The 18,834-nt window shown below is 35.3% G+C and overlaps 1 protein-coding gene across 1 annotated transcript; it reads right to left on the bottom strand.

The window, feature by feature from the left end:
* Positions 1–14,277: 14,277 nt before the first annotated feature.
* LOC120088382 (putative disease resistance protein RGA3) lies at positions 14,278–17,715 on the bottom strand. Its single transcript, XM_039045627.2, has one exon. It carries the CDS (start codon positions 17,545–17,547, stop codon positions 14,374–14,376), a length of 3,174 nt encoding a protein of 1,057 aa, XP_038901555.2. The 5' UTR covers positions 17,548–17,715; the 3' UTR covers positions 14,278–14,373.
* Between the last annotated feature and the right edge of the window lie 1,119 nt (positions 17,716–18,834).

Genomic DNA, 18,834 nt, shown 5'->3' with positions numbered 1-18,834 from the left:
TATCAGAAATCATCGTCGCATACTGTCTCCATAGTCCCTGTGTTTGACCCTGGGCTTACCAGGAAACCTAGTAGAATTTATACTTGGATTTTGCTAGGAAAACTTGCATGCACAACGCACACACTACCATCACAATATACAACAATATTTCATCTCATTAACAACGCATCAAGTTTTTGGCCCATTCGCAAACCCCATCCTGTTAGCGAACGACCGCAATAGGCCCATCGGGGACTATGCATCGCCCAACCTTTATGATTTCTCACCAGGAATCATGAGGCCAGCCTTAGACGGATTGAAATTTAAGATGAAACCGATGATGCTGTAGATGATTCAAACTGTCGGACAGTTTGGTGGTAGGCGTGGCGAGGATCCGCATGCCCACCTTTGGAGTTTTATTGAAATCTGCAATATGTTTGTGTTCCCAAACATCTCCACTGAGGAGGTTCGATTAACATTGTTCCCATTTTGGTTCTATGACCAAGCACGAAAATGGGCTTATTCTCTTGAACAAGGGGAGATTACATCGTGGGAACAGGTAGTGGAAAAGTACATGAAGAAGTGCTTCCCTCCGACAGAGAACGCTAGAAGGAGGAAGTTGATTACCAATTTTGAAATAGATATCGATGAATCGCTCAGTTATGCCTGGGTGAGGTTTAAGCGACTGGTGCGCGATTGTCCATACAACGACTTACCAGATTGTCTTCAGTTGGAAATTTTCTACCACAATTTGAACAGTGCATCGCAGACGGCTACCAATATGGTAGCAGCTGAAGGTCTACTTGACAAAACTTACGACGAGGCCAAGAATATACTTGATCGTATTTACAAGAACCATGAAGATTGGACAGAAAGCAATCAAAGACTGAGAATTAAAGACAGTGACGCAAATAATGGGGCCATTGCATCCCTACAAAACCAAATGACTATGATGATGAATTTGATACAAGGAATCGCAATCAGCAGCCCATGAATGCATAGGGGGCAAGTCAATGCAATCGACCAAACAAGCGCAAGTTGCGCTACTTACGATGAAGGCCATCTAATGGAAGAGTGTCCGAGGAACCCACAGTTTGTCTATTTTGTGAAGAATAATCATTTTTCCAATACTTACAACCCTGGGTGGAGAAACCACCCTAACTTAGTGTGGAAAAATCAACAACAAAATTTTCATCCAATGGCGCAAAAAGAAGGGCCACAAGGATTTTTCCTGCAAACAAATGATCAAACGAAAAATCAGGCTAGCAGTTCGCAGGCGCCATAATCTTCATCTCTAGAAAGTTTACTAAAGTAGTATATTGAGAAGAATGAAACAGTTCTCCAGAATCAAGCAACGTCCATCCGAAATCTTGAAATTTAGATAGGACAGATTGCGAGCAAACTCAAAAGTAGACCGCAAGGGGCATTGCCGAGTTCTACGGAGCTTCCATGCAACCCAGTGAGTACGGGAAAGGAAAAATGTCAAGTTGTGATGTTGCGAAGCGGAAAGAAAGTGGAGGAGGAGAAGGAGCCAAGCAGGATTGTTCCGATTGCGATGGAACCACAGATCCTGTTGACTGAAGAAGAAATAGAAAAACAAGAGATGATGGAACCGGAGATTGTATCCACTTCGAAGCCAAAAGAACAGGGAACCGTGAAAATACAATTGCCACAATTCCCCCAGAGACTTAAAAAGAAGAAAAATGATGAAGTGTAGTATCAACGCTTCATGGACATGCTGAAACAGTTGCATATCAACATTCCTTTCATTGAAGCGATTGAACAGATGTCAAAGTATGCGAAGTTTCTGAAGGACATGGCGACGAAGAAAAGAAGCACTGGTAAGTTTGCAATGATGGCGTTAACACAACAAGCAAAAACCATAATTCCACCAAAAATGCGCGACCCTGGGAGTTTCACAATACCCTGCTCGATTGGCAGGTTATACATTGGTCAAGCGCTTTGCGATCTTGAGGCCAACATCAACTTAATGCCCCTCTCAATTTTTAAGCAGCTGAATGTGGGGCAGCTGGCGCCCACGACGGTGACTCTCCAATTAGCTGACAGGTCCCTTATGCATCCAGAAGAGAAGGTGAATGATGTCCTGGTCACGATTGAAAAATTTATCTTGCCGGCAGACTTCATCATCCTTGATTATGAAGCGGATAAGGACTCTCCAACTTAATACCCATCATTCTGAGATGACCATTTTTATCCACTAGTCGCGCTCAGATTGATGTGTACAAGGGAGAAATCACACTGAGCATGAACGGATAGAAGATCGGGTTTGATATTATCAGAGCCATGAAATATTCAAAAGAAGAAGACCTCACTGAGTTCGATGATGAACCCAGTTTATATGAAGAAGAAAAGTCTGAAGATGAAGATGAAAGAGAGGATGTGACCGCATGCATAGCAGCCTACAATGCAATCACATAAATAACAACCAAAGAAGAAAAGATGACAATGAATGAAGAAAGAAAAACACCAAAACCATCCTTGGAACAACCACCGACAGTAGAGCTGAAAACCTTTCCAAACCAGATGAATCCCTCGGGTCATGACTAAGGTAGGGTTGATTCTGGAGCTTGAATGATATGGAGCCACACACCTTCTCATGGCCCGAGAGGTTGTCTCAATTCTGATGGAGACTTCCTTGACCATACACTATTTGACCACATGTGAGTTTCCTTATGAAATGAATAAGCATAAACGTGATAAAATCAAAAGTGAGTCAAAATATTATGTCTGAGAAGAGCCTTATTTGTGGAATTTTTTTTCGAATCAGGTTATTAGGAGGTGTGTTCCTAACAACGAATTTTTTTCTATTTTAGAATTCTATCATAAGCATGCATGTGGTGGACACTTTAGTCCCAAATGAACTGCTAAAAAAGTCCCTGAGTCCGGTCTGTATTGAGATACTTTATTTAGGGATGTATATTTCCTCTATAAGACTTGTGAACGTTGCCAAAAATCAGGAGGTTTGTCCCATAAGAATGAAATGCCCCAAGTTCCCATTATTTTCTGTGAGGTATTTGATGTGTGGGGGATAGATTTTATGGGACCTTTGAAGGAACTCGTTTACAAGCAGATCCATGAGCGGAAGCGGATTGTCCAAATTCCACTTAGATTGAAAACAAACATTTACAGCAAACATACAGATTATGCATCTTAATAAAAATTACAGCATGCTTTTAAACAACAAAAAGGGTTCAAGTAATTATATCTTTGAAGAACACTTCTTCTTGTGCAACCCTCGAACTATCAAGAACTTCTCGAGCAGTCACAAACTTCTCTTGCAGCAACGAAACTCGAACCAAAAGGGAAGGACACTACCACTTGGTATCCACGGTATACTCAGGGTGAAAACCCAAGAGTGGTGGGCTTGGACTATTTTGGTTATGAGGGAGTTTATGAGTTTTGAGGAGGAAGACGATTAAGGAAGCTTTCTATCGTATAACAAAGAAGCCTCAATCATATAGTGAAAATCTCATGTTGTATAGGCTCTGCAAATCGTGTAATGTTGTTATGGAAAAAATAAAATCATATTTTATTTATTCCATTTTGCCATAAAAACAAACTAACCTCCCACAAGGTGGTTAGAGAGAAAAATGGATTAATTATCCAAATAATTAATAATATAAATAAATATGATAACCAACTTATCATATTATATTTATAGCCTATAGTTTTAATATTGCATCATATACAATATAAACTATAGTTCTTTTTCTCCAGTTTATGGTATTTAATATAAATCATATTTATATTAAATTTAACATCTATGAATCTCATTCATAGTAAAAGTATTTGAATCACATTCAAATATTCATTCCTCCAATTAAACTATAATGTATCAATTATATTTTGTCAATTATATCATATATAATTGAATCAATTTCATTATATCATATATAATTAAATTCCCTCTTATTAATTTAAACAATTCAAATTAACCGAAAAACTGATTCTCAACTAAATCCTTTGAATTACCAAGGGGACCTTATGGACCAGTAGGTTGAAGCTCTAATGGTACGTGAATAATTAATTAAACTCTTTAATTACATTATCCAGCATCCATTAACTGTCGGGCACTCCACTAAAGACCAACAACTGCATTCTTCGCACCATAGATATATTTCCGTGTCCATTGGATATAACCAATCAACAGTACGATGAGCCTTCACAAATTGCTCGTTAGTACAGTTGGGCCAAATTATTGTTTTGCCCCTGTAGTTACCTTTAGCTCCTTAACTACCACTGATCCCTCTAATGAACAATAGATCATAGTCCTACTATGATTAAACCCCTCTTGAGCAAAGAGAGGGTGTGGCGCCACATTGTTCAAGACCTACAATCAGCCCTTAAGGGAGCAATTTATCTACTTACCCCTGTTTCGAAGAAGGAGTGAATTCCATCTTGCATAGTTGAGTTCCCAGCTCCCCAATCAGACAAATCCCAAAAATGATAGGTTTGTTGAGTCGGCGATTTGGCCACTCTCACTTATACAAATCAATGGACTTCCCTCATAGGTAGGAGTTCACAACTTTCTAAGGATTAAGGTCATGTTACCTATAGTCATCCTAATGAAATTAAAGTCTCTATTATGAATGGTGTTATATAATGAGACTAAACATTTTGTGGTCCAGTCTTATACAAACTCCTTTGTATTGAATATCCCCGCTCGCATGTCTAATATATGAATGATCATAATTAGATCATTTTTAGCACTTTACAACAATTGTAACACCTACAAAGCGGGTCATACTCGTAGTGTCATTAGGATAAAGTACCCAGCCTTATCCATATACTACAAACCATTTAAGTTATCACTTAAACACGATCCACCTGTATGTCTCAACATACATGTTTAAGTTATAACGATAACCTTGGATGTTAGTTTATTGGTTTATGGTTAATGCAACTAAAATATCACATATTTCATAGACTAAGTAAATAAAATATAGAATATTATTAATCACATACAAGTTTGTTCATACGAGGTTTACAAACTATAAGACCCTACGATATTTAGGGCATCAACCCCAACAACCTTTTCCTTCCTCTTGTGAGTTTAGGTATATTTTATTGGCAGTAGACTATGTTTCCAAATGGGTGAAGCAAAGGCCACTATTGCTGAAGATGCTAAGGTTGTTGCAGGGTTCTTGAAGTTCAACATCTTATGTAGATATGACTTCCTCAAGGCAATCATCAACGATCAAGGATCACATTTCTATAATCGAGTCATCATTTCCTTGCTGAAAAAGTATGGTATACAACATCGTATTGCCACCCTATACCACCCTCAGATGGACGGTTAAGCGGAGGTGTCGAACAGGGAAGTGAAGACCATTTTGGAGAAAGTGGTCAACCTAGGAAGGAAAGATTGGAGCCTTCATCTTGACAATGTGTTGTGGGCTTATAGAATAGCCTTTGAGACCCCTATTGGGATGTCTCCCTGGATGGTCTACGGAAAAGCTTACCACCTTCCATTTGAGATATAACATAAACCGTATTAGGCAATAAAGCAGTGTAACTGGAACCATGAGGCAGCTGGTGAGGCCAGACTTTTGCAGCTCCAAGATTGGAAGAGCTCATGTTAGAATCATTTGACAACTCTCTGATCTACAAAGAAAGGATGAAAGAATTTTATGTCAGGATGATCGCGCCCAAGGAGTTCCAGGTAGGGCAAAATATTTTTTTATACAATTCTCGTTTGAAATTTATGCTTGGAAAACTCCGATCCAAGTGGCTTAGGCCATTTGGCATTTCTCATGTTTACCTTTATGGTGTAGTACATATTATAAATCTCGAGACAGGAAAAAATTTGAAAGTGAACGGGCATAGGCTGATATCGCCTACCGATTGGACTTGTCGATTTACATCTAACAATGAGCCACCACGATCGATCAACCGACCCTAAAAATTTGCACTTCCTAGAGGAAGCCATGCTTTAAATTTTCTTTCTTTCCAATATTAGATTCAATTTTCATAATTTTTCCTTTATCGTTGAGCCTAATATTTTCTATCATTCTTAAATTGTTAGGATTTTTGGTAGAGAATAGCTTATTCAAGTGTTCCAGATCCTCCTTTAACTCTATTGTTCAGGGATGTTTTTTTGATCCCTTGCACTTTATTTTAAATCACATTGGGGACAATGTGAGCTTTAAAAGTTGGGGGTGGGGTGTTTGGATTTTGGAGCAGATTTTTTTCCGTGATAATACTATTTAGGGTTCTTTAGTGCTGTGCTCGAACTATATCTGATGATGATTCTTGCTTGTTTATTGTTTGCCTTGTTGTTTTGTTCCTTGCTATGACCAGCCTATGACGCACTCTTATGAATTGTGTTTACATGAAAATAGGTTAGAAGAAAGGATTCATGATTTTTTTGGCACTTTTGAAAATTTTGCTTGATTTTTTTTATGCATCTTCAAGCCATTTACATATCTATCTTGACCCTTGCAATCTTAAAATTGAATTATGAGGCCACAGGTTTGTTATCACTTCGAAAGGACCTAGTGATGGATATTTGTTTTTCCAAGGTTCAATTTAGTAATGGATGTTTTGAGATGTAGTCAATTGACATCACCATTCACCCGAATGAAGAAAAAATATTAATAAATGAAAAAAAAATGAAAGAAGTTGGAATAAAGAGGGGTTTATTTCTCTTTCTCAAGGGCATGATTAACCTGGGGTGACTATGACACCCATAGTTTCTCTCTGAGCTAAAGTGTCCTAGAGGAATGCGTAAGCTTAGGCACTTTTGAAGGGAAGTCGACATGTAGTTGGATGTCTTTCACATAAGCCATGTGGGCAAGCCAAAACGAAAGTCGCCTTCCTTGATAAAGTTTCCCCTCCATTTGAAAAGAATATATATGTAATAACGGTGATGAGTAGATCGATCTTGACCACTCCAATTTCATGACATTGCTACTTTGAACTTGGGAAACCTGATTTCGGATCTTTCGAAACAGAGTAGAGAAAAACAAATTGAGGATTCATAAGGCTATTTCGGGTATACTCATGTTCAAAATAGATAACTTTATGCTTATGCATGCATGACAAAAACTTGAAACGAATTTCCAAATTTGTCTTGAAATGGCTGAATACTTTGTGATTACCTAATCGATTGTATGTGATATTCTAGTTAACTGCTGCTTGAGTAGGGAACACTGTAGCTTGGTGAGCTGACTATTTTTGTATGATTGCTTGTTCTACCTTGCTCCAGGAGGATCAAGAGCTATTATAGTTTTTAAAATTGCTTGTTCTACCTTGACCCTTAATACATTGATGTTTTTAAAATTTAGTCCCTATTATAGTTTCAATTTAGTCGTTCATTTTGTTTTAACATTTTTATTATTTAGTCCATCAGTAAGAAAATTAGTATAAAAAACTTAGTGATAATTACATGCATTGGTAGATCTAGAACTATATGTTAAGGTGTGCTTGGTATATTTTAAATATTAATGAGTATTTTTTACAAATGTACAAAATTAGTTGGTCCTAAACTATGAATTGTTCTTGTATTTTTTAAACATAGCAATTTAACTCTTTTTGAACATTGCAAAAGTAGCCAAAAAATATAAGGGTATTTGCAAATCTAGCAATAGTTTTTACAATTTTCAAATATAACAAAAAAATTTTTTAACCCGATTCCCGATTCTATTATTTTTACGATCTTACACTCTATATCATGAAATATATCTGATATACTTTATATTTTGGTATATTTTCTAACTAATAAACACTATATTTGATATATAAATCAATTGATATACTTTATTTATAGAATATTGTTTATACAACTCATATCATGACTTTATTTCTGTTATAGTCAATGTTGTTTGTTAGATTATGATGAATATTATTTTTAATTTTTTGTGTTGATATAGAGTTATTTTCATTCAATTAGTTCAATTTTGATGTTGATAATATATAAGTTAAATCATTCATTTTGCTAAGCGATATTCCAATATCAATTATATTAGTTAATTCATTTTATTTTCAACTTTTTATACGATTTTAATTGTATATAAGTTATATTTAATCTGGTATATCATTGTTTAATAAATATTTCATATTTCATATATCAATAAATTAAACTATACTTTTATGTCATTAAATCTCATCAATTTTGTTGCAGCATTCTAACTCAAACCAAACAACTCTACACTCCAAACCTTTCAATGTTTTGTACTTTGTAGAGAGAATCGATGGTATACAGATTTACGTAATTCATTAATATAGTGTGTTAGTTGAGTCGACAGATAAAAGGAAAAATAATTTTATTAGAAAGAATGCTATAGAATACAAAGTCGTGGCTCCTTAAGCGAGACCTCATACATGGTCGTTTGAAGCACCATATAATAGATCCAAGACATTGCAATGGAAAAAAAAAACTAATGCATAATTTATAAATGGAAATGTTGGGCCTGCTTCTTGTTGATTGTATTCTAAAAGCCCAAATGATGAATTTAGTGGCCCTGCTTTGTTGATCCAATTTCGTGAACCCAAGAATTTTGTCCCATAAAATTTGGTTTGGTAGAGTTCTTGGATATCCTTTGTCCACGAACTTCTAGCTGATGTGCTCCACGTGGTTCGCTCCACTAACCCTTGCTTGATGGAAGTGAATGAAAACTTTATTCTGATGGGATTTTTGCTAAATTAAATTATTTTTCTCTCTCATTCTCTCTATCGAAATTGCATAGCTTGTCTAACCTTAATCTTTTCTGTTTGTTTCGTGCGACTGCTTGAGTAAACGATCGGCAATGAAGAACATGCAATATTGTAGAAGAATACAGGAAGAAGAGTTCTACACGATGATATACGTGGTTCGGCAAATGATGCCTACATCCACGAGAAGGAGAGGAGATCTTATTCAAGAGCTAAGTCACAACTTTTTCTTTTTACAGATTTCAAGCTTTCTTGAAGCTTTTGTATGTTATATACTACGAATTTGTAACTGATGAGTATTTATACTATTTTTCTGATACAAGTAGTTACAATAACAAACTGTAAAAGTTAAAAGAAATGTGAACAGCTGTTGAATATGTTGAATGTTTGAGCTTATTTACTTCAAATCTCCATCTTAAGCTCAACATGTAAGCTCTTCTCCTTCCAGATTTGACATGTCTTCACCCTTTTTCAAGAAGCTGGAAGCCGACCTGACCAAGACAGTTTGCTAGCTTGAGTTTAGACACGGATTTGGTAAGCATGTCGGCTGCATTTTCGGTGGTATGAACTTTTAGCTCTTCGACTTCTCCTTTTTATATTCTGCCTCTTACAAAGTGATATTTAATATCTACGTATTTAGTCCTTGAATGATATTGAGGGTTTTTTGATAGGTGAATGGTACTTTATTTATCACAGTAGATCTTTACTACTGTTTGATTAATATCAAAATCCTTCATCAACCCCTTAACCACAAAGCTTCTTTTATTGCTTCTGATAAAGCCATGTACTCTACTTCTGTGGTTGATAATGCTGTGATTAATTGTAAATTTGCTTTCAAACACAATAAATTTGAACCAAATAAGAATAGATAACCTATTAATGATATTCTTTTGTTTTGGTCACTTGCAAAGTTTGAATGAACATATCCATATAGCTCTAAATCTGTTTCATTAGTACTTTGATATGTTAATTTTGACTGTTTAGACCAAATTAGATATCTTAAAATCCATTTTATTGCTTTCCAGTGCCTTTTTTCAGGGTTAGACATGTATCTACTGACTAAACTAGTGCTGTATGATAGGTCTGGTTTAGTAGATATCATTAGGTACATTAGACTCCGTACTGCTTGAATGTATGGAATTGATTGCAATTGAGTCAAATGTTCTATGTCTATTTCTTTTGCTGAGTTTTCTGAGGAAAATTTAAATTAACTAGCAATAGGTATAGTGACTGGTTTTGCATTAGACATATTAAATCTGTTAATTACTTTTTCACAGTAGCTTAATTGATTGATGGTTAGAGTAAAGGAAGCTCTGTCTCTTTGAATTTCAATCCCAAGGATCTTTTTAGACTGACCCAAATCCTTCATGCCAAATTCTCTCTTTAGAAGATCTTTGACATGAATTAAATCTTCCTTAGATTTCCCTACTAGTAGCATATCATCAACATAGAGTAGTAGATAGACTTTGTCCTTATAGCTAGTTGAATTAATATAAGAACAAAAATCATAAGAACTTTTTTGAAATCCAATACTCTCTATGTAATCATTAAACCTTCTGTATCAGTATCTAAGGGATTATTTAAGACCATATATAGACTTGTTTAGGAGATAGTATAGGTCTTCCTTCCCTCTTTCTTCAAACCCTTTAGGTTGAACCATGTAGATAACCTCTTCTAGATTTCCATGAAGGAAAACAGTTTAACATCTAGTTGATCTAGTTCAAGGTTGTATTGAACAACTAGAGATAAAAAAAGTCTAATAGAGGTTTGTTTTATTACTGATGAAAAAATTTCAGAATAGTTTATGTCTTCCCTCTGAGAAAACCCCTTAGCCACTAGCCTTGCCTTGTACCTAGGATTTTCTTCTTAGGTAGAACTCTCCTTTAGTTTATATATCCATTTAGAGGCTATAGGTTTGCATCCTTTAGGAAGAGGGGCTAGGATCCAAGTATTGTTGACAATGAGTGATTCCATTTCTTCACACATAGCTTGAATCCAAGACCTAGCATTAGGACGGGTTTACTGCCTCTTCAAAAGTAGCTGGTTCTTGGTCATTAGGAGCTATTTTGGCATTTAGGACTAGGTTCATGTAATTAGTTTCCGTATACCTAGCTGGAGGAACTATCACTTTCCTTTGTCTATCCCTAGCCAAAGAATACTGACTTAGATCAGGAACAACTTCAGTATTCACAGTATGTTCATTTGAGTTTTCCACTTCTTCTTCTTCAGTTTCGTTAGGAGGGTTATGGCTAGTGGAAGAATCTTTAGGTGTCTTCACCTCAATCCTAGCAGTACTAGGGCTATTAGGAACTTCATAAGTTGTCTTTTCTTTTTGCATAAACATCTATTTTCCTCTAAAAGTGACATCCCTACTTATGACAAACATTTTCTCAATAGGATTCCACATCTTAAAGCCTTTGACACCTTCTGAGAACCCAACAAGCTACACTATAATGCCCTAGACTTCAGTTTCCTATAATTTTGGTGAATATAGCCAACACATCCAAATACCCTTAGATTTTCTAGGTTAGGTGGATGTGTGGTCAATTTTTCATTAGGAGTTAAAAAGTTTAGGGAGGAAGAGGACACCTATTTAAGTTGTACACAGTGTAGCTTACTACCTCAGCCCAATATTTTTCACTAAGAATTGATTTGAGCGAAGACATCTAACGCTTTCCATGACTGTTCTATTTAATCTTTCAGCTACTCCATTCTGTTGAGGAGTGAATCTAACAGTCCTATGCCTAGTTATTCCTATTTTTTTTACAGAATTTGTTAAACTTTTCACTACAAAATTCTAGTCTATTGTCAGTTCTTAGGTATTTAATTTCTTTAGAAGTTTGCTTCTCTATCATGATTTTCCATTCCTTAAAACCTATCAAACACTTGGTCTTTAGTTTTAAGAAAGTAGACTCAACTTTTTCTAGAGAAGTCATCAGTAAAAGAAAGTAAATACTTTGAGCCACTTAGGCTAGGTGTAGGAGATGGACCCCATAGGTTAGAGTGAATATAATCTAGGATAGCTTTTGTGGTGTGTTGTGCTTTAGTAAAACTTTGCCTTGTGGCTTTTCCTAAAACACAGTGTTCACAAAAGGTTAGATTTTCTGAGAGACCTTAAGGTAGAATCCCTTGCTTAGATAGGACTTCTAGGCCTTTAACACTAATATGAGATAATCTTTTGTGCCAAACATCAGCTTTTGTGATCTCATTTGTGGTAGCAAAATATGTCCCTGTCATCATTTCAACTCCTTTGACCACAAATAAGTCAATTATCTTTTCCCCAACTACTATCACCTTAGAGTCTTTTAGCACCTCAAGGGTTCCTCCTTTACCCCTGTACTCACACCCAATTGCATCAAACATACCTAAGAAGATTAGATTTCTCTTAAAAAGTGGAACATATCTCACATTCCTAAGGAGTTTAATAGTTCCATCCTTAAGTTTCATAGAAACAGAGCCAATGCCTTATATCCTACAGCCTTGGTTGTTTCCCATATAAACCATTTCTCCTTCAATTTCTTTAAAGGTGTTGAACCATGGTCTCATTGAGGTCATGTGGTAGGTGCATCCAGAATCTAGGACCCAATCATGTTTTCCTAGAGGATTTACATGGTTGGATTTGTCTAAAGTTGAGGCTAAAGCATCTGAGTAGGAACCTTCTACAACAGATGCTTCAGGCTGTTTGCCTTTTGAGTCCTTTTCTTTCTCTTGGTTCTTCTTTTTTAGGATAAAACAGTCTTTGATTAAATGTCCTTTCTTTTTGCAATACTTACATTTTATTTTCTATTTAGACTTACTATCATCTGTGTTATGTGGTTTTCTATCCTTTGAATGATTTTGTTTGAAGTTTCCTTTAGCAAATAACCCTTCACCACTAGGATGATCCATTTTAGGAATCTGTAAATCTAGCTCTCTAGTTCTTAAGGCTGAAATTATAGTATCTGTACTTATACTGTCCCTTCCATATTTTAGAATATTTTTAATTTCCTTATAGGGTTTAAGCAAAGAGTTTAGAAGCACATAGGCCTCATTTTCATCCCCAAGTTTTTCTCCTAGAGTTTTGAATTCAACAACAATTTTCTTGAACTCATCTAAATTATCAGTTAAAGTTTTTGATTAATCCATTTTAAATGTAAAGAATTTCTCCCTAAGGTACATTTTACTAGGAAGATATTTGGTAGCATATAATTCTTCTAGTTTAGTCCATATCATATAGGCAGTTCCTTGATCTAAAACTTGTCTAAGAACACTCTCACAAAGGTTTAAAACCAACATACCATAAGCTGCCAGCTCCCAGTCTTTTTTTTCTTGAGCTGTCATAGTGGCAGGAAGTGTTGATGGGTCAAGGAGGGCTTTGTGAGCTTTCTACTGGCCGAGAATTGCCTTGATTTTGGCCTTCCACAGGCCAAAATCTCCTTTGCCATCGAATTTCTCTACTTCGAATCTTGCTACTGACATCTTTGAATGAAAAACTTGAATCTTGAATCTTCGAGAACTGCAATCTTGTAAGTCTTTTGCTCTGATACCACTTTGTTGGGCCTGCTTCTTCTTGATTGTATTCTAAAAGCCCAAATGAAGAATTTAGTGGCCCTGCTTTACTGATCCAATTTCGTGAACCCAAGAATTTTGCCCTAAATAAAATTTGGTTTGGTAGAGTTCTTGGATATCCTTTGTCCATGAACTTCCAGCTGATGTGCTCTACGTGGTTCGCTCCACTAACCGTTGCCTGATGGAAGTGAATGAAATCTTTATTCTGATGGGATTTTTGCATAATTAATTTCTTTCTCTCTCTCGTTCTCTCTCTCGAAATTGCAGAGCTTCTCTAACCCTAATCTTTTATATTTGTTTCGTGCGATTGCTTGAGTAAACGATCGGCAATGAAGAACATGTAATCTTGTAGAAGAATACAGGAAGAAGAGTTCTACACGATGATATACGTGGTTCGGCAAATGATGCCTACATCCACGAGAAGGAGAGGAGATCTTATTCAAGAGCTAAGTCACAACTTTTTCTTTTTACAGATTTCAAGCTTTCTTGAAGCTTTTGTATGTTATATACTACGAATTTGTAAATGATGAGTATTTATACTATTTTTATAATACAAGTAGTTACAATAACAAACTGTAAAAGTTAAAGAAATGTGAACAGTTGTTGAATATGTTGAATGTTTGAGCTTATTTACTTCAGAAAATCTAAGAGAAATTAAAGTGAAAATTTCAATAAATTTTCCTTCAGCAGTGAAATTCAACCAAAAAAAAAAAACCTAAATAAAACTCACACTGTGATCAAGACTGCTGAGCATTAAACTCAAATGGTCAGGTTTTTGGGTGGTTTTTAGCAGGAATTTGGAAGGTCAAATTATGTCCAAATTAAATATGTGTATAGATTTTGATGTCCCGAATGGGTACTTTCTAATGGTTCAAGTCTCAAGTCGTTTGGTATTTTCTATGCAAAGTTATGGCAGTTTGAGTAACAAATGATCAAGAATTACTACAAATTTTGAAATCCTGTCTTAATTATTGTAACCTCTTTCATTTGCTTTTATTAGTGATTTATTGAAGGAATTTAGGAAGACACTTTGGGAGACTATATATAATGTTATTGCAATCTTTGCCAAGACAAAATTGAGAAAGAAATCAATAGAAGATTGAGTATTAGTATCCATACTTTATTCTTTCTCTCTTCAATAAAAAGCTCCACCACTCAAAAAATTTTGTTTTTTTATCCGAGATAAACACGTATATTTGGAAGGTGGGAAAGTTTTACCCGCTCTGTGTCGCCTTCTCCAAGTTGTAGCTGCGGGCATTCATAAGCACACAAATAACTTAATTTGGTGAGACGTAACATTGCTTCTTTGGAAGGAAATTGTTTCAAATTTTGACAACAAAGAAGATCGAGTCTTTGCAAAGATACAAAGTTTCCCAACCATTCCGGCAAAGCTTCAATGCCACCAAAATTTTCTAAGGACAGTTTTTGTAGAGCAGTCAAGAATTGAAGTTGTTGAGGAAGTTGGGTTACACTGCTTAATTTCTCACGTAAAGCAAGTCTTTCAAGGGAATGATGGTGGTGGCCGAGGAAGCTAAAATCATAATTCTGTATGCATCCAATAATTCTGATATGCTTCAAATTCATGAGGTGTCCTAAACCTTCTTCTGGCAGCTTGTCCAATGGACCAATGGATAAATGAGACAACCTGAGCTTATTTCCCAAATTTGGAAGTTTTCTCAATTTGTTACAATTTTCAGCAGAAAATGATTCAAGGTGCTGGATATCATTCTCATCAGAACCACCAAAAACATCTGAAATGTTTATTAATTTGGGACATCCAATAATCTTCAACCTTTTTAGATAGGGAAATTTTGTAACATTTGATGATGCATCATCTTTTGTTATTTGATCTTCCCACTGCTCTAAGTTCTTCATGCCCTCGAGTACAAATATTTCCAACTTTGGGAAGAACGTCTTTTGGTTTGAATCATTTCCATAGAATTGGTTGCCAATACTTCGGACACCATGGAAGTTATAAATCTCAAGTTCCTTTAGGTTGTTTAACTGTCCAAGCATTGGAAGCTTTTCACAATTTTCACAACCACACAATAATATCTTTCTTAAATTTTCAACCATAATCTTTTGAGGCAAACAGTTGCCTGCAAAGTCGTTGATGCTTAATGATTGGAGATTTCTGGTTGGTTGAAGTCCTTCCAACACTTCCAAATCATTGTACCTGTTATCTTTTCTTTCTACAGACCAATGTAAGTGTAGCCCATTTAAGTTCTTTTCTGCCAAATTTGCACTTTCGGCTTCCTCTTTACTTTCTACTTTCTCCAAATGCAAAAGGCTCAAGATACCTTGCAAGTCTTTCAATGGGCCCAATTCACTTATCTTACAACCTTTCTCAAGCCCGACTACAAACATAGGCAATGTTTGAAGCTGAGTCAATTGACGTAAATGTGGAGGCATTTTGTTAACTACAGTACCCCAAAATTCCAAGTGTCTTAAACTTACAAGATTTGAGAAGTTCTTTGGAAAATCTTCAGTCACTGAGCCTTGAATCTGTAGTGTTTGCAAATTATAAAGCAAAACAATCGACTTTGGGAACTTTATCCTTTTCTGTGTAATCTCAAGATATCTCAAGTGTTTCAACTGACCAATTGACTCCGATAACTTATCAGTAGGAGGTAAGCAAATTTTCAAAACACGCAAACAAACAAAGTTCCATATCTTATCAAACACTCCCAAATCTACATTTTGAGGAATCTCTTGAACGAAATAAATCGTGCGTAACTTGCTTGAAACTTTTTTGCTCTCCTTCTTCTGATGTTCCTTCCCCAAAATAATGCTATGATTTAGTTGCAAATTTTGATCCCTTGAGATTGCAATTGCAATGTCATGTACAAGATCATGCATCTTACAATTTGTAATTATCCCTTGTTCATCTTTAACGACATCTTGGAATAAGCAGCGTGACAACAAGATCCTGAAATATACGTCTCCTACATTTTCCATTGTTGTGTTTCTTCCTTCTTGTGGTTGAAGAAAACCTTGTGCTATCCACATTCGAATTAGTTCTTGTTTTGTAAACCAAAAATCCTTGGGAAAAATTGAACAATACGCAAAACATTGCTTTAATGAAGATGATGGTAAACGATCCACACTTAATTTTAATATAGAAAAAATAAAATTTTCCTCTTCCAGTCGAGTTATTAGCACACTATCCAACATTTCCTCCCATCTCTTAACATCTCCTTCAAATTTTACTGCCCCTCCTAAAACTCGTGCAGCCAATGGTAAGCCACCAATCTTTTTGACCAACTTTTTTTGAAAGATCTCCAAGCTTGAAGTCATTGGTAGTCCACGTGCGTTTGCACTTTCTTTAAATAAGGACCAACATTGATCATCGGATAATTTACTTAAATGATAACTAGGATGATGTGTTTTCATGATTTTTGCAACATCAGCACTCCTTGTAGTCACAACAATACAATTTTCAGAATTTCCGGTGATCCTTAGCAAACAATATTTCAACTCATCCCATAGAAAAGCATTTTCGTTCCAAACATCGTCAAGCACAAGAAAATATCTTTGCCCATGCATCGCTTTTTGGAGTTCACGAAGTAAGACCTCCTTACTATCCCCTCCATTAGAAATGCCTTTCAGATTTTGTAAGATTTCTCGCAAAATCTCGTTGACGATAAAAGGTTCAGACACACATACCCATACAGTTTTATGAAAATGTCCTCTAATCATCTCATGATTGATAAGTAACTTGGCCACAGCTGTTTTTCCCAATCCACCCATACCAACAATAGGCAAAATAGATGTAAGTTGTTGATTGCTAGCATCAATCACTTGTTTCACTATATTTTCAACTTCAACGTCCCTCCCCACAATTTCATGATCACCGATTACCTCCGAAGTTGTCTCCCGAAACTGACTGATAACATCAATCTCTGGTCCTGCAGATTCATTCCGGACTAGTCCCAAAGGAGCAGCCTCGTAGTAATGTTTTTCTAACAATTCTATAACAGTCTTCATTTTTTTCGCCATGTTACGACGAAAGATGAAAGCATTGTTAGAAGGAGAAACGAAATTGCATACCTTCTTCGTTTTTGATGTTTGGACCTTTTGTCGAAGATGTTCATAAACAATTTCGTCAAGTAGATCGTCGGCTTCATAAACAAGATGTTGAAGATCGTCCACCCAAATCCTCACAGAATGATGATGGAACTTTCTGGTGTTGATATCGCGTAAGAAGGCTTCAGCCTTGAGTAGCCATTTTTGGAGGTTGTACAGATGTTCCTCAAAGCCCCATGCGAGGCCAATTTGCTCACCTGCGACTTTCAACACCTTCTTCAACGTTTCCTCTGCAGCAAAAGTCCATAGGAAATCAGCCATTTTGCAATCTAATGTTCTTTCTCACAAAATTGCTCAATTGATTTTGAGAAGAATTAGATCTAAAATCCAAAGAGTCTATGAATCAAAATGGCCCTTGTAAGTCAACGTGGACTTGAGACAGAGGAAGCTGCATAAGAAATGAACTGAAATGTGTGGTAGAATATTAATTTCCTGGCGTTGTGATTCCATACCTAACCTATATAAAGATTTAAATAAAAATACAAAAGTACTTTAACAATCACCACAATTATTTTAAATAGTAAAACTATTAAAATTATTTATAAATATAACAAAATATCAATAACTATCACAGATAGACCACAATAAATATCTATCAACGATATTGATGGTCGCCGATGGACCGCCTTAGATATTCTATCACTAATCGACAATGACATTTTGTTATATTTATAAATAAATTTGATCATTTTTATTTATTTCAAAACAACTCCAAAAATTACTTTCTAATCAATTTAATCATCATATTTAATAATTTGTAACAATTTAGACCTTATAATAAAAAATACTATTGACATATAATGAAACATTTTTATCAAATTTGTTTAGAAGTTATAAATACTAGGTTATTGCGGATAAAACTTTATAATTAAAATTGATGAAAATTTTCACAATAGACATTAAAATGTTACAAATTTACAAGTATGAAATAAAATATTATGAATTTGAAAGTGTAAATATTAAATTGTTCCATGTTAAATTCTAAAGACAAAATTTATTAAAAGAAATTTAGGAACACTTATAAATAGAAAAATCCCAAAAATATTTACAACAAAAAATTCTAAAAAATAATAACCACCCACTCAATTGGTTATTTTTTTTAAAAAAAATTAATTATCCAATAATTAATATTATTATAAATATAAATGATCACCAACTTATCATACTATATTTATAACATATAGTTTTAATATTTCATCTCATGAAACATACAAATCATAGTTATTTTTCTATTTTTGGTACTTAATGTAAATCTCATTTTCATCAATCCTTCGCTAGATATATTTCATACATCATACCGATTATATCATATATAATCAAAATACCTCTTGTCAATTTGAACATTTCAAATCAACACCAAGAACTGATCCTCAACTGAATCCATTAAGCTACCCAGGACACCTGATGGACCTGTAGCTCGAAGCTCCAACTGTATGTAAACAACTGACTAAACTCTTTAGTCATGAGATCCACCATCCGGTAACTGCCATGCAGTTCACTAAAGACCGACATCTGAATTCTCCTTACCATAGATATATTATATGTCCA

The sequence above is a fragment of the Benincasa hispida genome, chromosome 10 (assembly GCF_027475165.1).
Source record: "Benincasa hispida cultivar pf3 chromosome 10, pf3_genome.v1.1, whole genome shotgun sequence".
NCBI classification, from domain to species: Eukaryota; Viridiplantae; Streptophyta; class Magnoliopsida; order Cucurbitales; family Cucurbitaceae; genus Benincasa; species Benincasa hispida.
Note: the sequence above shows the minus strand (reverse complement) of the source record. Positions and strands in the feature narration are given on the sequence as shown.

What these genes read in the sequence shown, in the direction of transcription:
- LOC120088382 (XM_039045627.2), bottom strand. Translation starts at nt 17,547, where the DNA reads ATGGCTGATTTCCTATGGACTTTTGCTGCAGAGGAAACGTTGAAGAAG.